This window comes from Halichoerus grypus, chromosome 8, assembly GCF_964656455.1.
Source record: "Halichoerus grypus chromosome 8, mHalGry1.hap1.1, whole genome shotgun sequence".
In the NCBI taxonomy this organism is placed as follows: Eukaryota; Metazoa; Chordata; class Mammalia; order Carnivora; family Phocidae; genus Halichoerus; species Halichoerus grypus.
Window position 1 is genome coordinate 111,203,271 of NC_135719.1, and position 18,428 is coordinate 111,221,698.

Here is an 18,428-nt window from a genome sequence, read left to right on the forward strand (position 1 = left end):
ATTTTCATTTTATAGCTGAATGAGAATTATGATTAATTCTAATTTTAAAATGTATCTTTTAACAACTATGAATTATTGATGTCCCTCAAAAGTCTCCAAACCAAGGTCTTTGAGAAAGAGTGTTTCAATACAGAGAAAGGAATTAAGAGAACACCGAGGTCCCTCTGGATGCCAGGGAGGTCCTGCAGGGGTGCCACCTGAGCTCAAAGGAAGAGTGCAAAGGTGAGGATGAGGAGGATGGTGACCAGGGAGAAGGAGGAAGAAAAGGCTGCAAGATTCCTCTGAAAACAAACTTCCTGGCATCATAGTTTTTCCCACGGTTTGCCCCAACCCTGTTTTTATTAGTGGGTTAAGTCAATGAGTTGTCTCTGTGGTTTCAATGGCTCAGCCCTGAATAGTAAGGGCTATGTGGCAACAGCTCTTCACCTTATCTCTCTGTGCATGGCCTCCCTGACCCATCTGCTTCCCATGCGGCAGGGCTCAGAAGCCCAAGGACTTGGTCCTGCAGGATGTGCAACACTTTATCAGGCCTGTGATAAACTAACCCAGGTAGTCATTCACCTGCTGCCTATGGCTGATTTCATATCAGACCTTAAGCAGTTGGAAGTAGCCAACATTACTTTGAGTATTTATCCCCAAGGATTCATCAAATCCATCCTGTTTCAAACAGTTGCTGTCCTCTTTCAAAAGGAGCAGCTTAAAATTCAAATCCCATTATTTCAGAAATATTTCAGCCCTGCAGGAAAACTTAGAGATGGAAGATGCAATCAAAATTCCCTCAGCTGTGAGCACTTCTTCACTTTAAATTCCTTCCCTGGGTCTCGATAATCTGTATGTTTGTGAAGTTTATTTTAAAGATGCTCCACATGAATTGAAACTGGGACCTGTTGTTGACCATATATCTATATTTTGTGCCAGGTTCTGTGAAAGAATCTTTTTGTCCAACAGAAAAGCAGAACAGTTCTGAGTTGGAAAAGCAGAACCCTGCGGTTATCAATTCTCAAATGCTGAAATGAAATGAACAAGTTCATGGGCTGACTTCAACCACCCCTGATCACTAAGCTTGGCTTTGAGGCTTTAGCATCCTTCTTTTATGGTCTCAGCTGGAGACAGGGAAAAACTGCTGAATTGTTCTAATTTCTGAAATCCAAAAGTCAAGAGCATTCTTTGGTGATCAAATAATGTCTGAGAGACTCCAAATATTCCAGATTCTTAGTATGGTGTACAAATAACATTTGATTAAATAATTCACCTTAATTTACACCATCTAACTTCAAATCAAGAGATAAGGACGCTGTTTCCACTACTTTCTCAATTTTGTTTTAACATAATTGGAAGCTTTTTAACATCACCTTTGTTTACTTCCCTCTGTATTTTACAACGAGGGCGATTTATATTTCATTTCTTCCTTTCTGAAAATTTTCCCAATTCTCTCAGTATTTCTTCTTGTTTAATTCTCAGAAGAGCCTACTAAATTATATCACCATAATTCCCCAACTGAGCCTACAAGTGCATTCTGATTACGAAGGAATTAGTTCACAGCATTCTCCTCAGATGTAATGTGCCTTATTAATGTTTTTATTAACTGTAGCTGATGAAAAGATTATTTTCTGGCTTAGTTCCAGTACTCCTTCTCTAGTTCTCTAAAGGAAAAGTGACTGCTGAATTTTCACATAAGAAAGCCATTCCTAATGAAAGAAATGTGATTTTTCCCCCTAATTCTCTAATTCAATGAAATTTAATTATGAAAATACAGATAAGGGCTTCAGCTTCTGTAAAGCATTAAGTCTATTATCTCATACAGATCATTGTAGAAATAAAGATGAATAATTTGGAGCCAAGATATTTGAGTGTAGGTTTCCAGAAGGATTTCCATAATCAACAGTCCAAATTTATTTTTAGTGAAACTTTGACACAAGAACTAAATATCTAGGATCTCCTATATGGCATTAAAGACATGAAAAGAGAATTTTTTTTTTCAAAGTGGGACCCTAAAGCATTTAAAATACTATTATTATAATTATAGTTTTCCTGCACCCAGAAGTAAGATATAAAAAGACAATTGGATTCTCTGACTAGGGGAAGCTCTAATCCAGTAGCAAAGAGAATCAGGCTCAATAAATTTCTCACTTCCACCTAGCTGATACTATGGCTGTTTATATTCTTTGGTAGAAGCTACAAAGGCCTTATCTCCACTACGCCACCAAATTCACTATTTGGAAAATTTTTGAGTGATAGATCACTGTGGGAATGCAATCATCTGATTCTATGTGATTCAGATGCTAAGACAATGAAGGTAATTGGCCCAACATTTCCAAGGTCTGATCAGTTCTTCAATGTAGAATCACTTAAAGTTCATTCTGAAAAAAAAAATATTCTAAAATGTTAGATTACTCACCCAAAAAAAAAAAAAAAATGGTAGTTATGTGATGGAATGGAGATGTTAGCTAATGCTACATTGATAATCATTTTGCAATATATTAGTATATCAAATCAACACATTGTACAGCTTGAACTTACACAATGTTGTATGTCAATGATATCTCAATAAAGTTGGAAAAATAAAATAAAATGCTAGATTATGTTCCCAAAAACCTGGCCTTCAACATGCTATCTATGGTTTATGACCCAAAGGCATGCTATAATTAGTTCATTACTAAAGGCTTTGTAGATGTAAAAACTACTATGGGGTAAGTACAGAGAACCAGAGAAAGTTATTATCAGATGAAGTTCTACCTGTCACATGATATTTAAGCTTAATGTCAGTTATAAGCATTACGGGAAGCCTTCAATACCTATCAGTTACCAATTTTGTCCATGAATCAAGCTAATGCTCTTTCCATTAATCGAGCTGAATTGCATTTAAAAACCTCACCTCGGCCCCATATTGCAACTCAGGATAGTTACATAAGGGACTACTGTTTAACTGGCAGAGAGCAATAAAGCATACTCATCCCTCCTGCCAATGGTGACGGAAAGTTTCAGGCCCAGAATGGTCACGAGCTGGAAGAGAACTCCCTTTTAAGCAATCCACAGTACTCAATGCTGAGTGCTAAGTGTTGTGAGGCTCCCAAAAAATAATAAGCAAAATGAGATAGTGGGTGAATGGAAATTGAGCAATCCTGACAATAACTGCTGGGCGAGTTTCACAAACGAGCGCTCAGTGTGAGTTAGGGGTTCCAGGAAAGGCTTCGGCAAGAGCTGCACATGGACAGACGCATGTCTGCAGAAATGCATGCTCTGATGACAGAGACAACAGCCTGATGAAGGCAGAAGTCTGGACCAGAGAAGCCAGGAAAAGTAAAGTGGGAAAGCAGACCCCAGATGGATCGTGGAGGTGCTGGAATATACCAGTGATATATAAAAGAGACAAAAATGCTTCCTATCCATGAACTGTTGAATCTCCAAGTGACCTGATCTAAATGTCTGATTCCTTGGTTTAATCCCTCCTTCCCTTTTGCTGTGTTGTATTTTTGCTTTGCACCATTAAGTCCTTTGAATTTTGAAAATAGCTTTGGCTTCCTGAGGCCAGCTTGAGAGGTTGGCAGTTCTTTTAGATCATGCAGAACCTACTACCTCAGTACTGGAGAGACACGGCTGGTGCAAAGATTTTTATTTTAACAACTAACACTGATTTCCCTTCCTCAACACAGGACTATCCTCAGAGAGGCTTTATGTCTGAGGGAGTTAGCTGCTCTGAACATAAAAATCGTACACATGGGTAGTTGTGGCTGTCACCATGCTGTAGAGACACTCTCTACTAAGTCCATTTTGTGGGTTTTCCTCACTCGTTTTCTCAAAAGAAACTTAGGAGGAGAAGGGAACTTTCAGTGTCCCACAGCGAACTTGGGCAAAGTGAACGGTGAGTGTGTGTGTGTGTGTGTGTGTGTTAATGATCTGAGTTCTGCCTATGACTCTTAGAATTAATGAATTCCTGAAGCCTCAGTTCAGCCTGAGATTGTTGGTGCAAAAGTCTTACAAACAGCTCTGAAAAGTCATTAGGTGTCAGTCTTAAAAAAAAATTTAGCACAATCCACAAACTTTTCCATGCCATCAATCTTTTCCTCTTTCCAAACAGCTTAACATTTCCTATGTTAAAGGAACACGAAAGTTTGTAGCCAATACACATAACTGCTCATCAGAAGGGTCATGAACATCAAAATGACAGGAAGGAACAAGAGTACATTAAATTGTTTTTAGGCCAGCACCTGATTTTCTGTAGGCTTGGCCAGCTCCCCTGTTGACTTTTGGTTCATATGAATTTCTGTTTTGTGGTCCTCGGCAGACATTTGTGAGCACAGTTGGAAACGGTCAGCGGGAAGGAAGTCTATTCATTTTTATGAATTTACCCTATTTATAACCTAACTTGTGCTAAAAAGAGGATTTAAGGCTCCTGACAAAAATACCTACAATACAACAGGATAAAAATAAGTAAATGGAAAATTCAGGAAATAAGTGCTTTTAAAGCCTACGGAAATCCTGAGTTTGTTGAATCTTTCAGCACAGGCATATGGACAGATTTTTCTCCCCTGGAATCTCCAACTAGTACTAACCTGCAAGTAATCCAACAGCTCAAATGGAAAGATCTATGAAGAAATAAAATCTTGGCCTTGGAAGGCGTCCTCCTCTGCAGACTGACCTCTTTTCTCTTATGGGCTCATCTTCATGAGGCAGAGAGAGGCAGGGATCTCTATTTTAAAGTCTGGCGTCAGGGTGCCTTGCCTATGTGAAAAAGGAGGTCTGCACCTAAATCTTCTGCTCCTTCTGACCAGAAAAAATAATTCAGTCCTTTCCAAAGAAAGGGCAAATGGCATTACCCTCAAATCTAGAAACCCTGGATACCAACTTGGGACAGGAAGAAACCCCAGGCAATTGGGAGATGCCCACCGAGGACACCCACACCAGAAGATGCTCAGTCTTCCCAGATGCAGAAGTCTGGGGACAAACCTCCCCCCATCCAGATTCAGGAGTCCATAATGTGACCATTGGCTTTCTGGGGAAACTAAAGCATAGATATTGACTTTAAGTTTGATCTCAATGTGACTGTATAAAGCTGGGGGAGGGTTTTCTTAAGGCACACTAACACAATATACAGAAGATCACTAAAAGCCATGTAAATCTCTATTAATGGGGATTCCATTCATAGAATATACAAACACTTCTTAAAATCCTCTTTCTCCATCCCCCTGCATAAACAGAAGCTGCCTTACCCCAAGGCAACAACCAGTAGATCAATCTAGGACAGTTGTCCTCTAGGGTAAGACCCAGGCTTCGGTATATTGTGTCACTTTCTAGGTGATTCCAATGGGTAGCCAAGATTGAGAACCACTGGTCTGGAGGCTTTAGCCAATCTGCCACTCACTTTGTGCTGGTTATGTTGGATTAAGGTTCCACTCCTCCCTCTCCTTTCATACATATATTTACCTACATTAGCCCAGGAAGCTTCCTGAGCAACCTTTTAATCCATAGCTTAACATGTTATACATCAAAATACACTGACTTTTGTTGCAGTGGAGAGTTGTTTGAAATGTCACTGTCTTTTGCGGAGCATCTTCTCCTTGCTGCCACAGCCCAAGTTGGAGTATATTTAAGTGTTCAGTCTCAGCTACATGTTAAGTGTTTTCAAAGAATAAGAAGGAGCACAAGGGGAAGAAGGAGAAGAGCTGGCATATTTTAGGGCTAAAGGCCTGACTTTCCCACAGTCAAGTGCTCGGTTTCTATAGGGTCCAACCCCCATACGCTTTGCCTACAGTTCATTGTCTTGTGTTCCTTTCTCTTTTGTCTTAACATCATCCAAAATCATGAGCTAATGAGCCTGGCAAATTAATAACAATAATAATAAATAAATGATAATATCTTAATGAGTTATCCTGCCAGATAGCAGATCTGCATTTTTTGAATGCCTTCTCAAGGCCTTCAATCTCAATCCAAAGGAAGGCTCTAATATTGAAAAGTAGGCACCATGTTAAGGCAGAAAGGGTGATATAAATTAGGGGACCAGGCAAAACCCCCTTGAAGTCACACCTCACAGATGGCTGCCACTCAAATCAACCTCTGGTTGTAAGTGATGACTCAGGTCCTCGCAGTAGAATTGCTCAACCACTGACCTCACATCTATGGGACCACTCTCTGCCCCATGGTAATTTATCATATGTCAGCCTGTCAGTATTTCCATAGCATACAGCACACACGTAGTAGGTGCTCACTGAATGTCTGATGAAAAGATAGATACATAGAGCTCTTCATTCTTCTGCTAAACAACCCTAGTCTGTTAATTAAATACGTATCATGTTTTTTAAAGACCTCCAGAGAAAAGTATTCTATTCCTAAATCAAAAGCCCATTCTAATGTTAGATGTAGGCTTTGAAAAAAAAGTGAAGATAGCTATAATAATTCTGCACTTAACTACTTGATGGCTTTGGAAGCGCTGTCCATCCAGAACATCAACCAAATGGAAAAGTAGTCAAAATGGTCTCCTGAGGAAGAAAATGGAACAATGCCTCCCTCGGGCTCTCATCCAGAACTTATGAACTCAAGACATATTAAAAATAAGGTCATTAATTTAACAGGATTGACCACGGGATTCTTAGAGGATAGAAGAGACATGGATAGTATCAGATACAAGGAAGTGAACAGAAACACACAGGAATCACGGGTGATCACCTGGTGATTGACACCCACCCCCAACCATCCCACCAGCCATGTGATCACAGACCCCTTGCAATGACTGTTTAGAAATGGGCATGTGGCCTAACCCCAGCTGATTAGAGGCAGGAAGAATTCTACTGGGGGATTCTAGGAAAGGCTCTCTCTTAAGAAAGAAACATGGTGAAAAGACAGCCTCCTTTCTCTGGACAATGTCTTCTCTGGGTGGGACGCTGGAAGTAACTGCAGCCATTGCAACCATAAGGAGGCCAGTCCAGGGACAAAGTCACACACCAAGGGGGACAGTGCAGCAAGATGGGGAAACTTCGGTCACTGATGACTGCGGAGCTACTGAGTCAACTGACCCAAGAGCTCTGTCTCTGGACTTCTTGTTTTCAAAGAAATAGATTTCTTTACTCTTCAAACCAATTTAAGGTTCCTGCTACCTATAGCTAGAGGCATCCTGACAGAGATAGAATACAAAAAGGAAAGAACCCCCAGGTATTAATTACATTGGAAATGCTTTGGCATTAAAATGGATATGTTGACTCAACTTTGGTCATATTGATTTTATACATTAAAAAGCATAGTTGTGTGATTTATTACAGTATATAACAGGATTAGAAGTGGGGTGAGTCACCACGTCTGCTCTCTGGACAGGTCCTTGCCAATAAATTTGAAAATGAACTTGTTAGATAAGAGAAGAAATTGATTCTGCATATTTGAATAAAGAACTTCCTATATGTTACTAGCATTTTACCAATCAATCGATCCACCTCGACCATAACAGGGGACTTTCACTGTTAATTCTCTCTATCCCGACGACATACAGTTCATTCCACTCACACCTCTCAACAGCAAGATCAAGAAGCTGAGATCTCTCCCTCCAAAGCTTTAGAGGCAAAGTGTATGTGACAAGCAGAAAACAGAAGTTCAGAGAATTTGAGGCCATGAATCTAATGCTTTGCTTAGAAAGTCATCTAAGTTGTCTGCTCATGTTACTTCACAGGAAATGAAACTATAATCTATTCAAAGAGTTTGTGTTATTTTTAGCCAATCCCAGCTACCCACTTCAATCTGTTCATTTTTAAAGGTTTATATGGGTTTTAGCATTTGCTTTGGAATATCATTCAAATTATAAAATAGGATGTGATAATTTATAAATAACATAACCCAACTGAAAACAAGAATGAAGAAGGTTAATTAGAGTGGTATTATATTAAATAGAATTACTTTTTAAAAGGTCTCAATTTTTGCACTTTTAATGATTCATGAAGAACTACAATTGGGGCACAGTAGGTTGGGTGGCCGGCTCTTGATTTCGACTCAGGTCATGATCTCAGGGTCCTAGGATTGAGCCCTGCCTTGGGCTCTGTGCTCAGCAGGGAGTCTGCTTGAAGATTCTCTCTCCCCCCACTCTCACACTCATTCTCTCTCACTCGCTCTAAAATAAATACTTAAATCTTTGAAAAAGAAAAACTACACTTAAGTTTACAATGTTCACACTCTGACTACAGCTGCCATGTAGCTCTACTCCTAAAATGATGCTTCCCATGAAATACTTACTGAAATCTGTATTAGTTTCCTATTTCTGCTGTAACAAATTACCACAAACTTAATGGCTCAAAACAACACAAATCTATCATCTTACAGTTCTGCAGGTCAAAAGTCTGAAATGGGTCTTGAGGGGCTAAAATCAAGGTGTCAGCAGGGTTGCATTCTAGAGGTTCAAGGTTCAAGGGGAAAATCCATTTCCTTGCCTTTTTAAGCTTCTGGAGGCTGCTAGCATTCCATGGCTTATGGCCACATCACTCTGACCTCTGCCTCTCTCATCACATCTCTTTCTCTGACTCTGACTCTCCTACCTCCCCCTTACAAGGACACCTGTGATTATATTGGGCCCACCCAGATGATCCAGAATAACCTCCCCATCTCAAGATCCTTAACTTAATCACCTCGCTAAAGTCCTTTTTGCCAGGTAAAAGTTCCAGAGATTAGGACACAGACACTATTCTACTTACCACAAAATCCATCACAAGTAGGAGAGGTTTTCCTGTCTCATCTGACCTCAGAGTATTTAGAAAACTGTATCAATTAATATTGATCCAGAAGTTATTACTGGTTGTAAGTGACTAGGAGAGATACTCCTGTCACTCTAAGAAAATGTTGATGAGCAAATAAAATTCTAGTCCCAGACATTACTCAAACACAGTCTTCCCACAGTGGAAGGGAAAAAAAAAAAAAAAAAAACCAGCTTGGAAGATTTGTTCCTTGTTTTGGTTCCCAGGAAACTCAGTGCTAAAAACATGTTGATAAAATGAGTTTACCAGGAAAGGAAGTAACAGTAAAAGGTAAGGGACTTCTGGGGAAATGGTAAATTATTATAGTAAGAGAAACTCGGATATATTAAAAAAAATCTCAGGACTTGTGGGAATCACCTTTAAAAGCATAACAAGTCACTAAATTGGTATCTCTAATTTAAGAATACTTAGCTGTGCATGGGGGCTGGAATCAGGAAGCAGCACAGGAAGACAATAAGGCTAGCTTCCATATTTCTGCTTCGCCCTCTTATAACCTACTTTTATTATAAAACTCACCCTTCCCACGTTGAAACCTTTATGAAGTGGGTTCTGCTCTAATCAAAGAAAGGCACCACTCTTGCTTTTCTCTCTGTTCCTGGGGCCATGCAAAGTTCCAGGAACAGAGTAGGTGCTCAGTTAGGTTTGTTGGATGAATTAATTAACCAAACAGAAAGGACAGTTCATCAAAGAAAAGCATTCCTCCTTAGACCGTAAACCTTTAAAAGTTTTACCAAGTCCAATTTCAGCTTTAAAAAAAAAAAAAGAGCTGAGGTGCCTGCATGGCTCAGTCGGTTAAGTGCCTGCCTTCAGCTCAGGTCATGATCTTGGGGTCCTGGGATCAAGCCCCACATGGGCTCCCTCCTCAACCGGGAGCCTACTTCTCCCTCTCCCTCTGCCCCTTTCAGCCCCCATCACTCATATGCACGCATATGTGCTCTCTCTCCCTCAGATAGATACATAGATAGATAGATGATAGATAAAATCTTTTTTTTTTAAAAAGAGCTTATTTTAAACTACACAATCATGCAATAACCTGACACAGCGATTTTCCAGCTCTGCACTCGTATTAATGCACTCACCCTTTCTCACCACAGATCTAAAAGAGAGTTTTCATGAGAGAGAAGAATGATCTTTAAGAAATCATATGCAATAGGATTCGAAATTGGACATTTCAACCGAGGCACCACGATACAAGAGTATGATATTCCAGAGCAAAGTTCCAGACCAACATCCAAATTTTTAATGAAATCGCCCAACACTGACTTTTAAACCTAACCTCTGCTGCACTGAAGGTTATAAATGGGGCTAGCTGTTAAAGACTCAGAGAATTTCAGAGGGGGTATTTCTTTGGAGAAGTGGAAGGCCTCAAGGAATCACCCAGAGCTTATAGCATCTCTCCAGAAAAAGCCAAGAGGAGACAGATGGGGGAGCGTCCCTGCTGACCAGGAAGAGAGTGTCTGCGGTGAGGTCAGCCTGCATCCATGGAGCCTCCCCAGGATAATTCGGGCCATGCCCGAGAGAGAGCAAGCACGTGGGTGTCTGGACACTGACTGCTGAACTGAGCCTGTATCTGACGACCAAATGCAGCCTTAAGAGGAAACAGAAAAGCAACAAGACTGCTGAGCACGCACTCAGGGGTGGGGGGAAGAATTTCTCCTAGGGAGCAAATTCCACAGCGACAGAAGGTAACACCATATATTTGTTTAGTGACTTCAGACCATTCACGCTGCTTGTTCAGCACACTGGTTACTCACGTCTTCTCCCCATTTGGAAGTCCTCCCATAAACCTAGAGTTGTCTTCCAGCTGGGAAGGAAAGATGGAATTCCTTCCAAAAACTAGGTAACTGTGCTCTTAGTGGGCAGCTGGGGACTGTTTGGAGCCTGGCTATTTAAGAGCACTAAATATAAACATATAAGAAAAAACTGATGACTTTTTCTGAAATGAACCATCCATAAACATCACCAGAAAATCCATTTTGCTCCATAATCGATGCCAAGAAAGAAAGCTGCCACCTTAGAAAAATAAAAGGAGGAGAGGGAGGAGGAAGGAAACACGCATGACTCTTACCCAGGCCCTGATTCTGCTGTTCCCACTTGATGGCGTCTGGCACCTGGTAGGTAGCTCCATCCAAAGGGCCCAGGTTTCCCTGCTCTGAGCCAGGTTCTTGAGACGCGATGCCAGGGAGAGTAAACCCAGGCAGTTCAGCATCACCATCCAAGCTCTCATCCAGGGACTCTGTGTCTTTATCTTCTTCATCTTCCTCCTCATCTTCCTCTTCTTCATCTTCCTCCTCCTCATCCTCTTCATCCTCATCTTCTTCTCCCTCTAGGAAAAAAAGAAATCAACAAGAAACACAAAGGAATACAGTAAGTGCCTACATACGAATCTTTTGAAATGACCCAAACACTACAAAATAATTGTGCTTGACCTTTGGAAACAAATTTTATAGCCGAAGTTGGGCGATGTGGGCCTTGCAGGATTATGTGCTCACCATATACCTGTTTTAAACTTTCAAAATCACAGTTATGTCAGATCATTCGTACACAGCATGTTTATTTGGAGTCAAAGTTCAGGTAATATAAATTTTTAGTAGTCAAATTTATATTTACAAAAGTAGAAAACATCCCATCCCTGTTTTCTGGAGGCCATTAAAGGTGGACCCACTAGGTTAATATACAAAATATATAAAGAATTTATACAACTCAATACCAGAAAAACAAATAATCCAGTTAAAAAACGGGCAGAAGACCTGAATAAACAGTTTTCCAAAGAAGACATACAGATGGCCAACAAACATAAAAAGATGCTCAACATCACTCATCATCAAGGAAATACAAATCAAAACCACAATGAGATATCCCCTTACACCTGTCAGAATGGCTAGAAACAAAAAGACAAGCAAGTGTTGGTGAAGATGTGGAGAAAAAGGAACACTCGTGCATTGTTGGTGGGAATGCAAAATGGTGCAGCCACTGTAGAAGATGGGTATGGAGAGTCCTCAAAAAATTAAAAATAGAAATCCTATATGATCCAGTAATTCCACCCAAGGAAAATGAAAACATTAATTCAAAAAGATATATGCACCCCCACGTTTATTGCAGCATTATTTACAATAGCCAAAATATGGAAGCAATCCAAGTATCCAAGGATAGATGAATGGATAAAGAAGTGGTATATATAAATACCATGGAATGTTACTCAGCCATAAAAGGAATGAGATCTTGCCATTTGCAATACATGAATGGACCCAGAGGGTATTATGTTAAATGAAATAAGTCAGACAGAGAAAAACAAATACCATATGATTTCACTTACATGTGAGATCTAAAAACCAAAACAAATGAATAAACAAACAAACAAAAGGCAGACACAGACCCATAAATACAGACAACAAACTGATGGTTGCCAGAGGAAAGAAAGGATGGGGGATGGGCAAAGTGGGTGAAGGGGAGTGGGAGATACAGGCTTCCAGTTATGGAATGAATAAGTCACAGAGATAAAAGGTACAGGACAGGGAATATAGTCAATGGTATTGGAATAGCATTGTATGGTGACAGGTGGTAGCTACACTTGTGATGAACAAGCATAACGTAGAGACTGTGTTGTACACCTGAAACTAACGTAACATTGTGTGTCAACTATACTTCGATTAAAAAAAAAAAAAAGATTTGCCCATTTGAAAGCACACTAAAATACTAACAGAACTTAAAGAGTGTCCCAATCCTTTTGTATCTTATAATACTAAACAAGAAAATTCATCATTTGGGCAGAATTTTCCTTTTATTCTTCTTCCATATCAGTGAGTAGAAGTCACAACATGTTAAGTGAGAGGTACATATATGCACTCCTGGCTCCTGTTGGAAGACCGACCCAAGAAAGTGGAAATGATTACATCAACATTCTTAATTCCACTCTAAAAGAGGTTAGGAAATAGGATATTGATCAAAGACAGTCAGAAAAGCACACTTGAAAAAACCATTATCATTACCATCACCATAAGAGTTCAATTCACAATTTGTCACATTCAATGCTTTAAGCGGAGTAGGTGTAGGAAACGTATGATCCCCAATTTTACTTTGTTTCACCAATTTTAATTTTCTAGGAATACTTCGAGGCTCCCCCCTCATCATGGATGCACCCTGAAGCCCCTGATGAGAGCTCACAAAGCTCACTGAAGGCCTTGCCCTTGGCCTCTTGTCTTAGCTCTCCACAAGGCAGTTTGCAAAAAGGAACTCTCCTGGGATGGTGGAGAAGGAAAGAGGGAGGATTAGAGCCACCCAGGAATTCTGAGACTCTCTTTTTCTGCTTCTAGACAATGTTGTCCACACACATTCCTTTGCACCTCTTGTTTACAGGGTTTTTTTTAACTTTTAAAAAATATTACATCTAACCTTTCATTCTTATATATCCTCTAATTTTGTACGACTTAATACCTCTCGCTATTCCAAAAATTCAATGACTATTTATCAAGCACCTAGTTCCGGGCACTAGGAATAAAACAGCACTGTCTCTGCCTTCATGGAGCTGACAGGCCACTCAAGGAGACACATAGCACACACAAAGAGATATAATACAACATGACACTGTGATTAAAACCGGAAAGAAGATGGAAAATGGCAGGTTCTGCTTTTTTGGATGGGGAGATCAAGGAAAGCTTTTCTGGTAAGGTAAAGTTTGAACAGAGATTATACCAAAATAATGAATGTTCTTGTTTAATTTAGGTCAATATCTACAGGAGGAACATTCCCAGCAGCAGGGAACAGAAGAACAGCAAAAACAAAAGTCTTGAGGCAGATGTGTGCTGTGTTCAAAGAATGGCAAAGACTGGCCTGGGAGCAAGAAGGGACAGGAAATGAGGTGGGAGGGGTAGGAAGGGGTCAGATCTAATATATATTTACAAGGAATGACGGGCTTCAGGGTGAAAAACAGGCTATATCAGAGCAAGAGACAAAGCAAAGAGACCCACTGGGAGGCTATTTTACAAGCCAGGGAATAAGATGATGGTGCTTTGAATGAGGTTGTAGATCTGGAAGCAGGAAGAGGTGGTCAGATCTGGGAGTAATGTGAAGGTAATTTGAAGGCAGAGCCCTACTGATAATTACGATGTGGGATGTGGAAGGAAGATCTCACTTTATTAAAGATGGAAACTAAAGGGTAAAGAGCAAAATCAAGAATTTTATTTGAGACGCATTAATTATGTGATTGCTATGCTGATAACTTCCAAGTGGAAACGCTGGAAGCCCAGGGAAGATCAAAGCTAGAGATAAAAATCTAGGACTCATTGATTTAGAAATAATATTTACAGCCTTGAGACTGGCTGAGATCACCAAAAGAATGAGTGAAGACAGAAGGAGAAGTGGTCCAGTCTAAGCTCTGGGCAATCGAACGTTTAGAAGTTGGCCAGCAGAGGGAGATCCAGCAAAGGAGACGGAAAAGTGACCACTGAGGTGCGAGAAAAACCAAACGAGTGAGGTGTGGACAGCGTCGAAGGAATAAAACACTTCTGAGGGCCTGAGTAAGAAAACTGAGACTGTCCCTCCGGCATTGACATTACCTCTGGCTTTGACACTTTGGAAGTGATTAGTGACTTAACCTAAGTTGTTTTGTGGAATGGTAGGAAGACTAGAGTGGTTGAAAAGAAAATTAGAAAAAAAGAAAGTAGATACAGCGAATATTTAAAAAAAAAAAAAAACTTACAAAACTTTGAAAAAAAGAACAGTGACAACAATAGCCATATTATGAAAAGAGCCCAGATGTCCATCGACAGATGAATGGATAAAGAAGATGTGGTATATTTATGTGTGTGTGTGTGTGTGTGTGTGTGTGTATATGTGTGTATATATATATATATATATATATATATATAAAATGGAATATTACACAGCCATCAAAAAATGAAACCTTGCCATTTGCAATGATGTGGATGGAACTAGAGGGTATTATGCTAAGTGAAATAAGTCAATCAGAGAAAGACAATTATCATATGATCTTACTCATATATGGAATATAAGAAACATAATAGAGGATCATAGGGGAAGGGAGGGAAAAATGAAACAAGATGAAATCAGAGAGGGAGACAAACCATAAGAGACTCTTAATCATAGGAAACAAACTGAGGGTTGCTGGAGGGGAGGAGGGTGGGGGATGGACATTAAGGAGGACACATGATGTAATGAGCATTGGGTGTTACATAAGACTGATGAATCACAGACCTGTACCTCTGAAACCAATAATACATTAAATGTTAATTAATTGAATTTAAATTTTAAAAAATGTTAAAAAAAAAAAAAACAGAGACAGAAGAGGGTAGCTGGAAGGAGATGTAGGGCCCAGGGTACCTTCTCAAAATAGGAGATACTAGAATTTGCTTGGAAGTTATGGGTGAGATCTGGTAGAGAGGGGGAAATTGATGGTCAGGAGACAGGGGACAGGGCTGCTGGAGGAATGTCTGGAGATGAGGTTTGGCCACGGTTGCACATGTGGACCTGAGCCACACAAATGTAGTGTGGCTGTGTGACTGTGGACAATTTACAGTGCCTCGGCTTCCTCATCGGTAAAACTAGGGTGGTTCCTACCTCACAGGGCTGCTGTAGGATTACATCAGTTAGTATGTAAGGTACTTAGGACTAAGCCTGGCTCACCATGGCCACTCTGTGAGGTTGGTTTCTTTGCTATGGCAGAGAAGGGATGGGACCCAGGGCACAGGCTGGCTCAGACCCATCCTCCACTGCAGTGGGCACAGGGGCAGGCAGGAGGACAGATCTGGTGGTGGGAATATGTGAAAGTTGTCTTCATATTTCTTTTATTTTCTCAGTCAAATAAGAAACTAAGAAGGAAAAAAGAAATGTTGGCGGTCTGAGGTGAGAGGAGAAAGTGTGAAACAGTCATCTTGGAGAATGGACAAGTGAATTCCCCAGGAAAATGTGGGAGGACTGGCAGGCAGCCCTGTGGGCCCACTTGAGATGTGACATCATACATTTAAAGTGAGACATGTTAAGGGGGTTGTGTTTTTCTCCAGCCACCTTCAGCTGCTTGGGTGCAGGCATGGGTGGGAGGGGTAGAGGAGGCAGAGAGATTGAACCGGCAGCAAATTTTGCTAGAAGGGTTCAGTGATGGAGGGGTGGGGGAGGGAGGTGGTTGACTGTGTGTGAAGGAAGTAATTAAAGATGGACCAGGCAAAGAGTACAAACTCCCAACAGTAACACAAGTAAGTCCTGGGGATCTAATGTGCAGTATGGTGACGATAATTAACAACACTGTATTGTATACTTGAAAGTTATTATGAGAGTAGATCTTAAATATTACCAACACAAAAAGAATAGTATTTATGCGAGGGTATAGAAATGTTAACTAACCTTACTGGGGTAACCATTTTGCAATATATAAGAGTATCAAATCATCACATTGTACACCTTAAACTTACATATGTTATATGTCAACAATATCTCAGTGAAGTAAAACAATATCTCAACAAATCTCAGGGAAAATAAAGATGGACCAGGGACTCTAATTATAAAGAGAAGCTGAGGAAGAAGCTGGACAGAGAAAAAGTATGGGGTCACTGGAATTTGGAGAAAACTATCAGGAATCATCACAACTATTTGATGGCTTTGCTGACCTTCCTGTAGACAAAAATTGGCCATAGGCTAAAAAAGAACATTTCTTTATTTTTAAAGCATTATAAAATCACTTTTAGCTGCCTTTTCTTTCCACAAACCGAAAAGGGTTGCACTTGATGGAATAATTGTGACAGTATGATACTGATCCCCTAGGAACACGAAGGCAAAGCCCTGCGTTTTCAGCTCTCATCACTGAACTGTTGACCACTGACCACTACCACCCACCAAGGACAACTTCTACATGACCCTCAAAAAGCTCAGTTAATTCCTTCTCCTTAAAGTATAGAGCTATATGACCCAGCAATCCCACTTCTGGGTATATATCCAAAGGAAACAATATACCTCAAAGAGATATCTGTACTCTGGGGTTCATAGTCCCATAATTCACGAGAGCCAAGGTATGGAAACAACCTACATGTCCACTGACAGATGGATGGATAAAGATGATGTGATATACGTATAATAGAATATTATTTGACCTCTAAAAAGAAGGAAATCCTATCATTTGCCACATGGATGAAACAAAAGGACATTATGCTGAGTGAAAGAACTTAGACATAGACAAATACTACATGGTATATTACTTATAGGCGGAATCTAAATTTAAAAAAAAAAAGTCTAACTCATAAAATAAACAAAAAGTCTAACTCATAAAAACAGAAAGTAGAAAAGTGGTTGCCCTGGGCTAGAGGGTAGGGAAAACAGGGAAAGATCGGTAAAAGGGTACAAACTGTCAGCTCTAAGATGAATAAGGCCTAAAGATCTAATTTATAACATGGTGACTATAGTTGATAACACTGTATTGTATCACTGAAATTTGCTAAGAGAGTAAAACTTAAATGTCCTCACACAAAAAAAGTAACTATGTGAGGTGATAGCTCTGTTAATTAATCCAGTGGTGGGAATCCCTTTACAATGTTACGTGTATATCAAATCACCATAATGTACACTCTAAATATCTTATAATTTTATTTGTCAATTATACCTCAATAAAGTCAGAGCCATAAAAATAATGAAAAGGACAAAGTCAGGCTGCATGTAAGCAAGCCTGGGCCAACAAAATGATCACTACCTTCATGATGTGATTTGAATGACATTGCTTAGGTCAACATGTCTCATAATCCGTCCCACACTCAACCAACCTAATGGAGCCTTCTTTCTCCTCCTCCCTGTCCTGAAATGCCCAACATGAGATGCCATGTCATGCCATGGTATCTCTCTTGGCAGAATACTCTCTCCAGAAACGCCCTATGGAGTAGTATACAATTTATACTGGAAAGGAAAGAAGGGCCCTGACAGCCGTAGGGGATAAGAGAGGAAAGCCTTCCCCTTGTACCATCAACCCTGCCCTTCAGCACAAAGGAACTTAAAAGGTTTACTATTTTGTCACTTTTAGTACTTGAGGAATTACATCGCAAGCCTGAGAAGATAGCTCTAGAAAAAGGAAGTTTCAGGAACTGTGCAGAGAAGACAGGAGGAAAACAAGCCTTTCTGGAGTGAGATTTCTCTTTTATAGCCTTGTTTCCTCATTATCTTTGTCAACCAGTGAATGTTCTTATTTTGTAGGAGCCTACGATCATTTTGTAGCTGTTAAACATCTTTAGTAGAATGTCAGCGGTACTCTGCTGCAATTTTCTGTGGAACAGTGACTGCTCTTACAGATCAGTAACAAAAAAAGGTATGATCACCTTTCCAAATATCACCAAAATAATGTACGTGATTGCAGTTTGACCCAGAAAGGCGGAAAACTACTGGATAAAGGAAGGATGGCCTTGTCCTATGTTGTATAACCAATGACAAGCACAGGGCTTGGCCATCAGCAGTGTTCAAGAAGTATTTGTTGAGTGGATGGACAGGTGAATGAATGCACAAACAATGAGCTAGATCCAGGTTTTTAACAACTGCCTAGGTCTAAAAAAACACAGAGTAACAATTGATAAACAATTAGTAACAAACACATTCCTCTAAATAATCTTGTAGCAAGCACAAGGGCAACATATAAGAACAACAGGTGCAGAAGGCGCTTGATGGAATGAGCACTGGGTGTTATATGCAACCAATGAATCACTAAATTCTACCCCT

At 40.1% G+C, this 18,428-nt stretch overlaps 1 protein-coding gene across 3 annotated transcripts in view; it reads right to left on the reverse strand.

The window, feature by feature from the left end:
* Positions 1-18,428, reverse strand: part of ARMH4 (armadillo like helical domain containing 4) — a 125,607-nt gene that overhangs the window by 76,171 nt on the left and 31,008 nt on the right. For all 3 annotated transcript variants that reach the window (XM_036117472.2, XM_078053759.1, XM_036117474.2), the window contains exon 5: positions 10,795-11,052. In XM_036117472.2, coding sequence (XP_035973365.2) covers positions 10,795-11,052 — 258 coding nt within the window. The remainder of the gene's footprint in view (positions 1-10,794; positions 11,053-18,428) is intronic.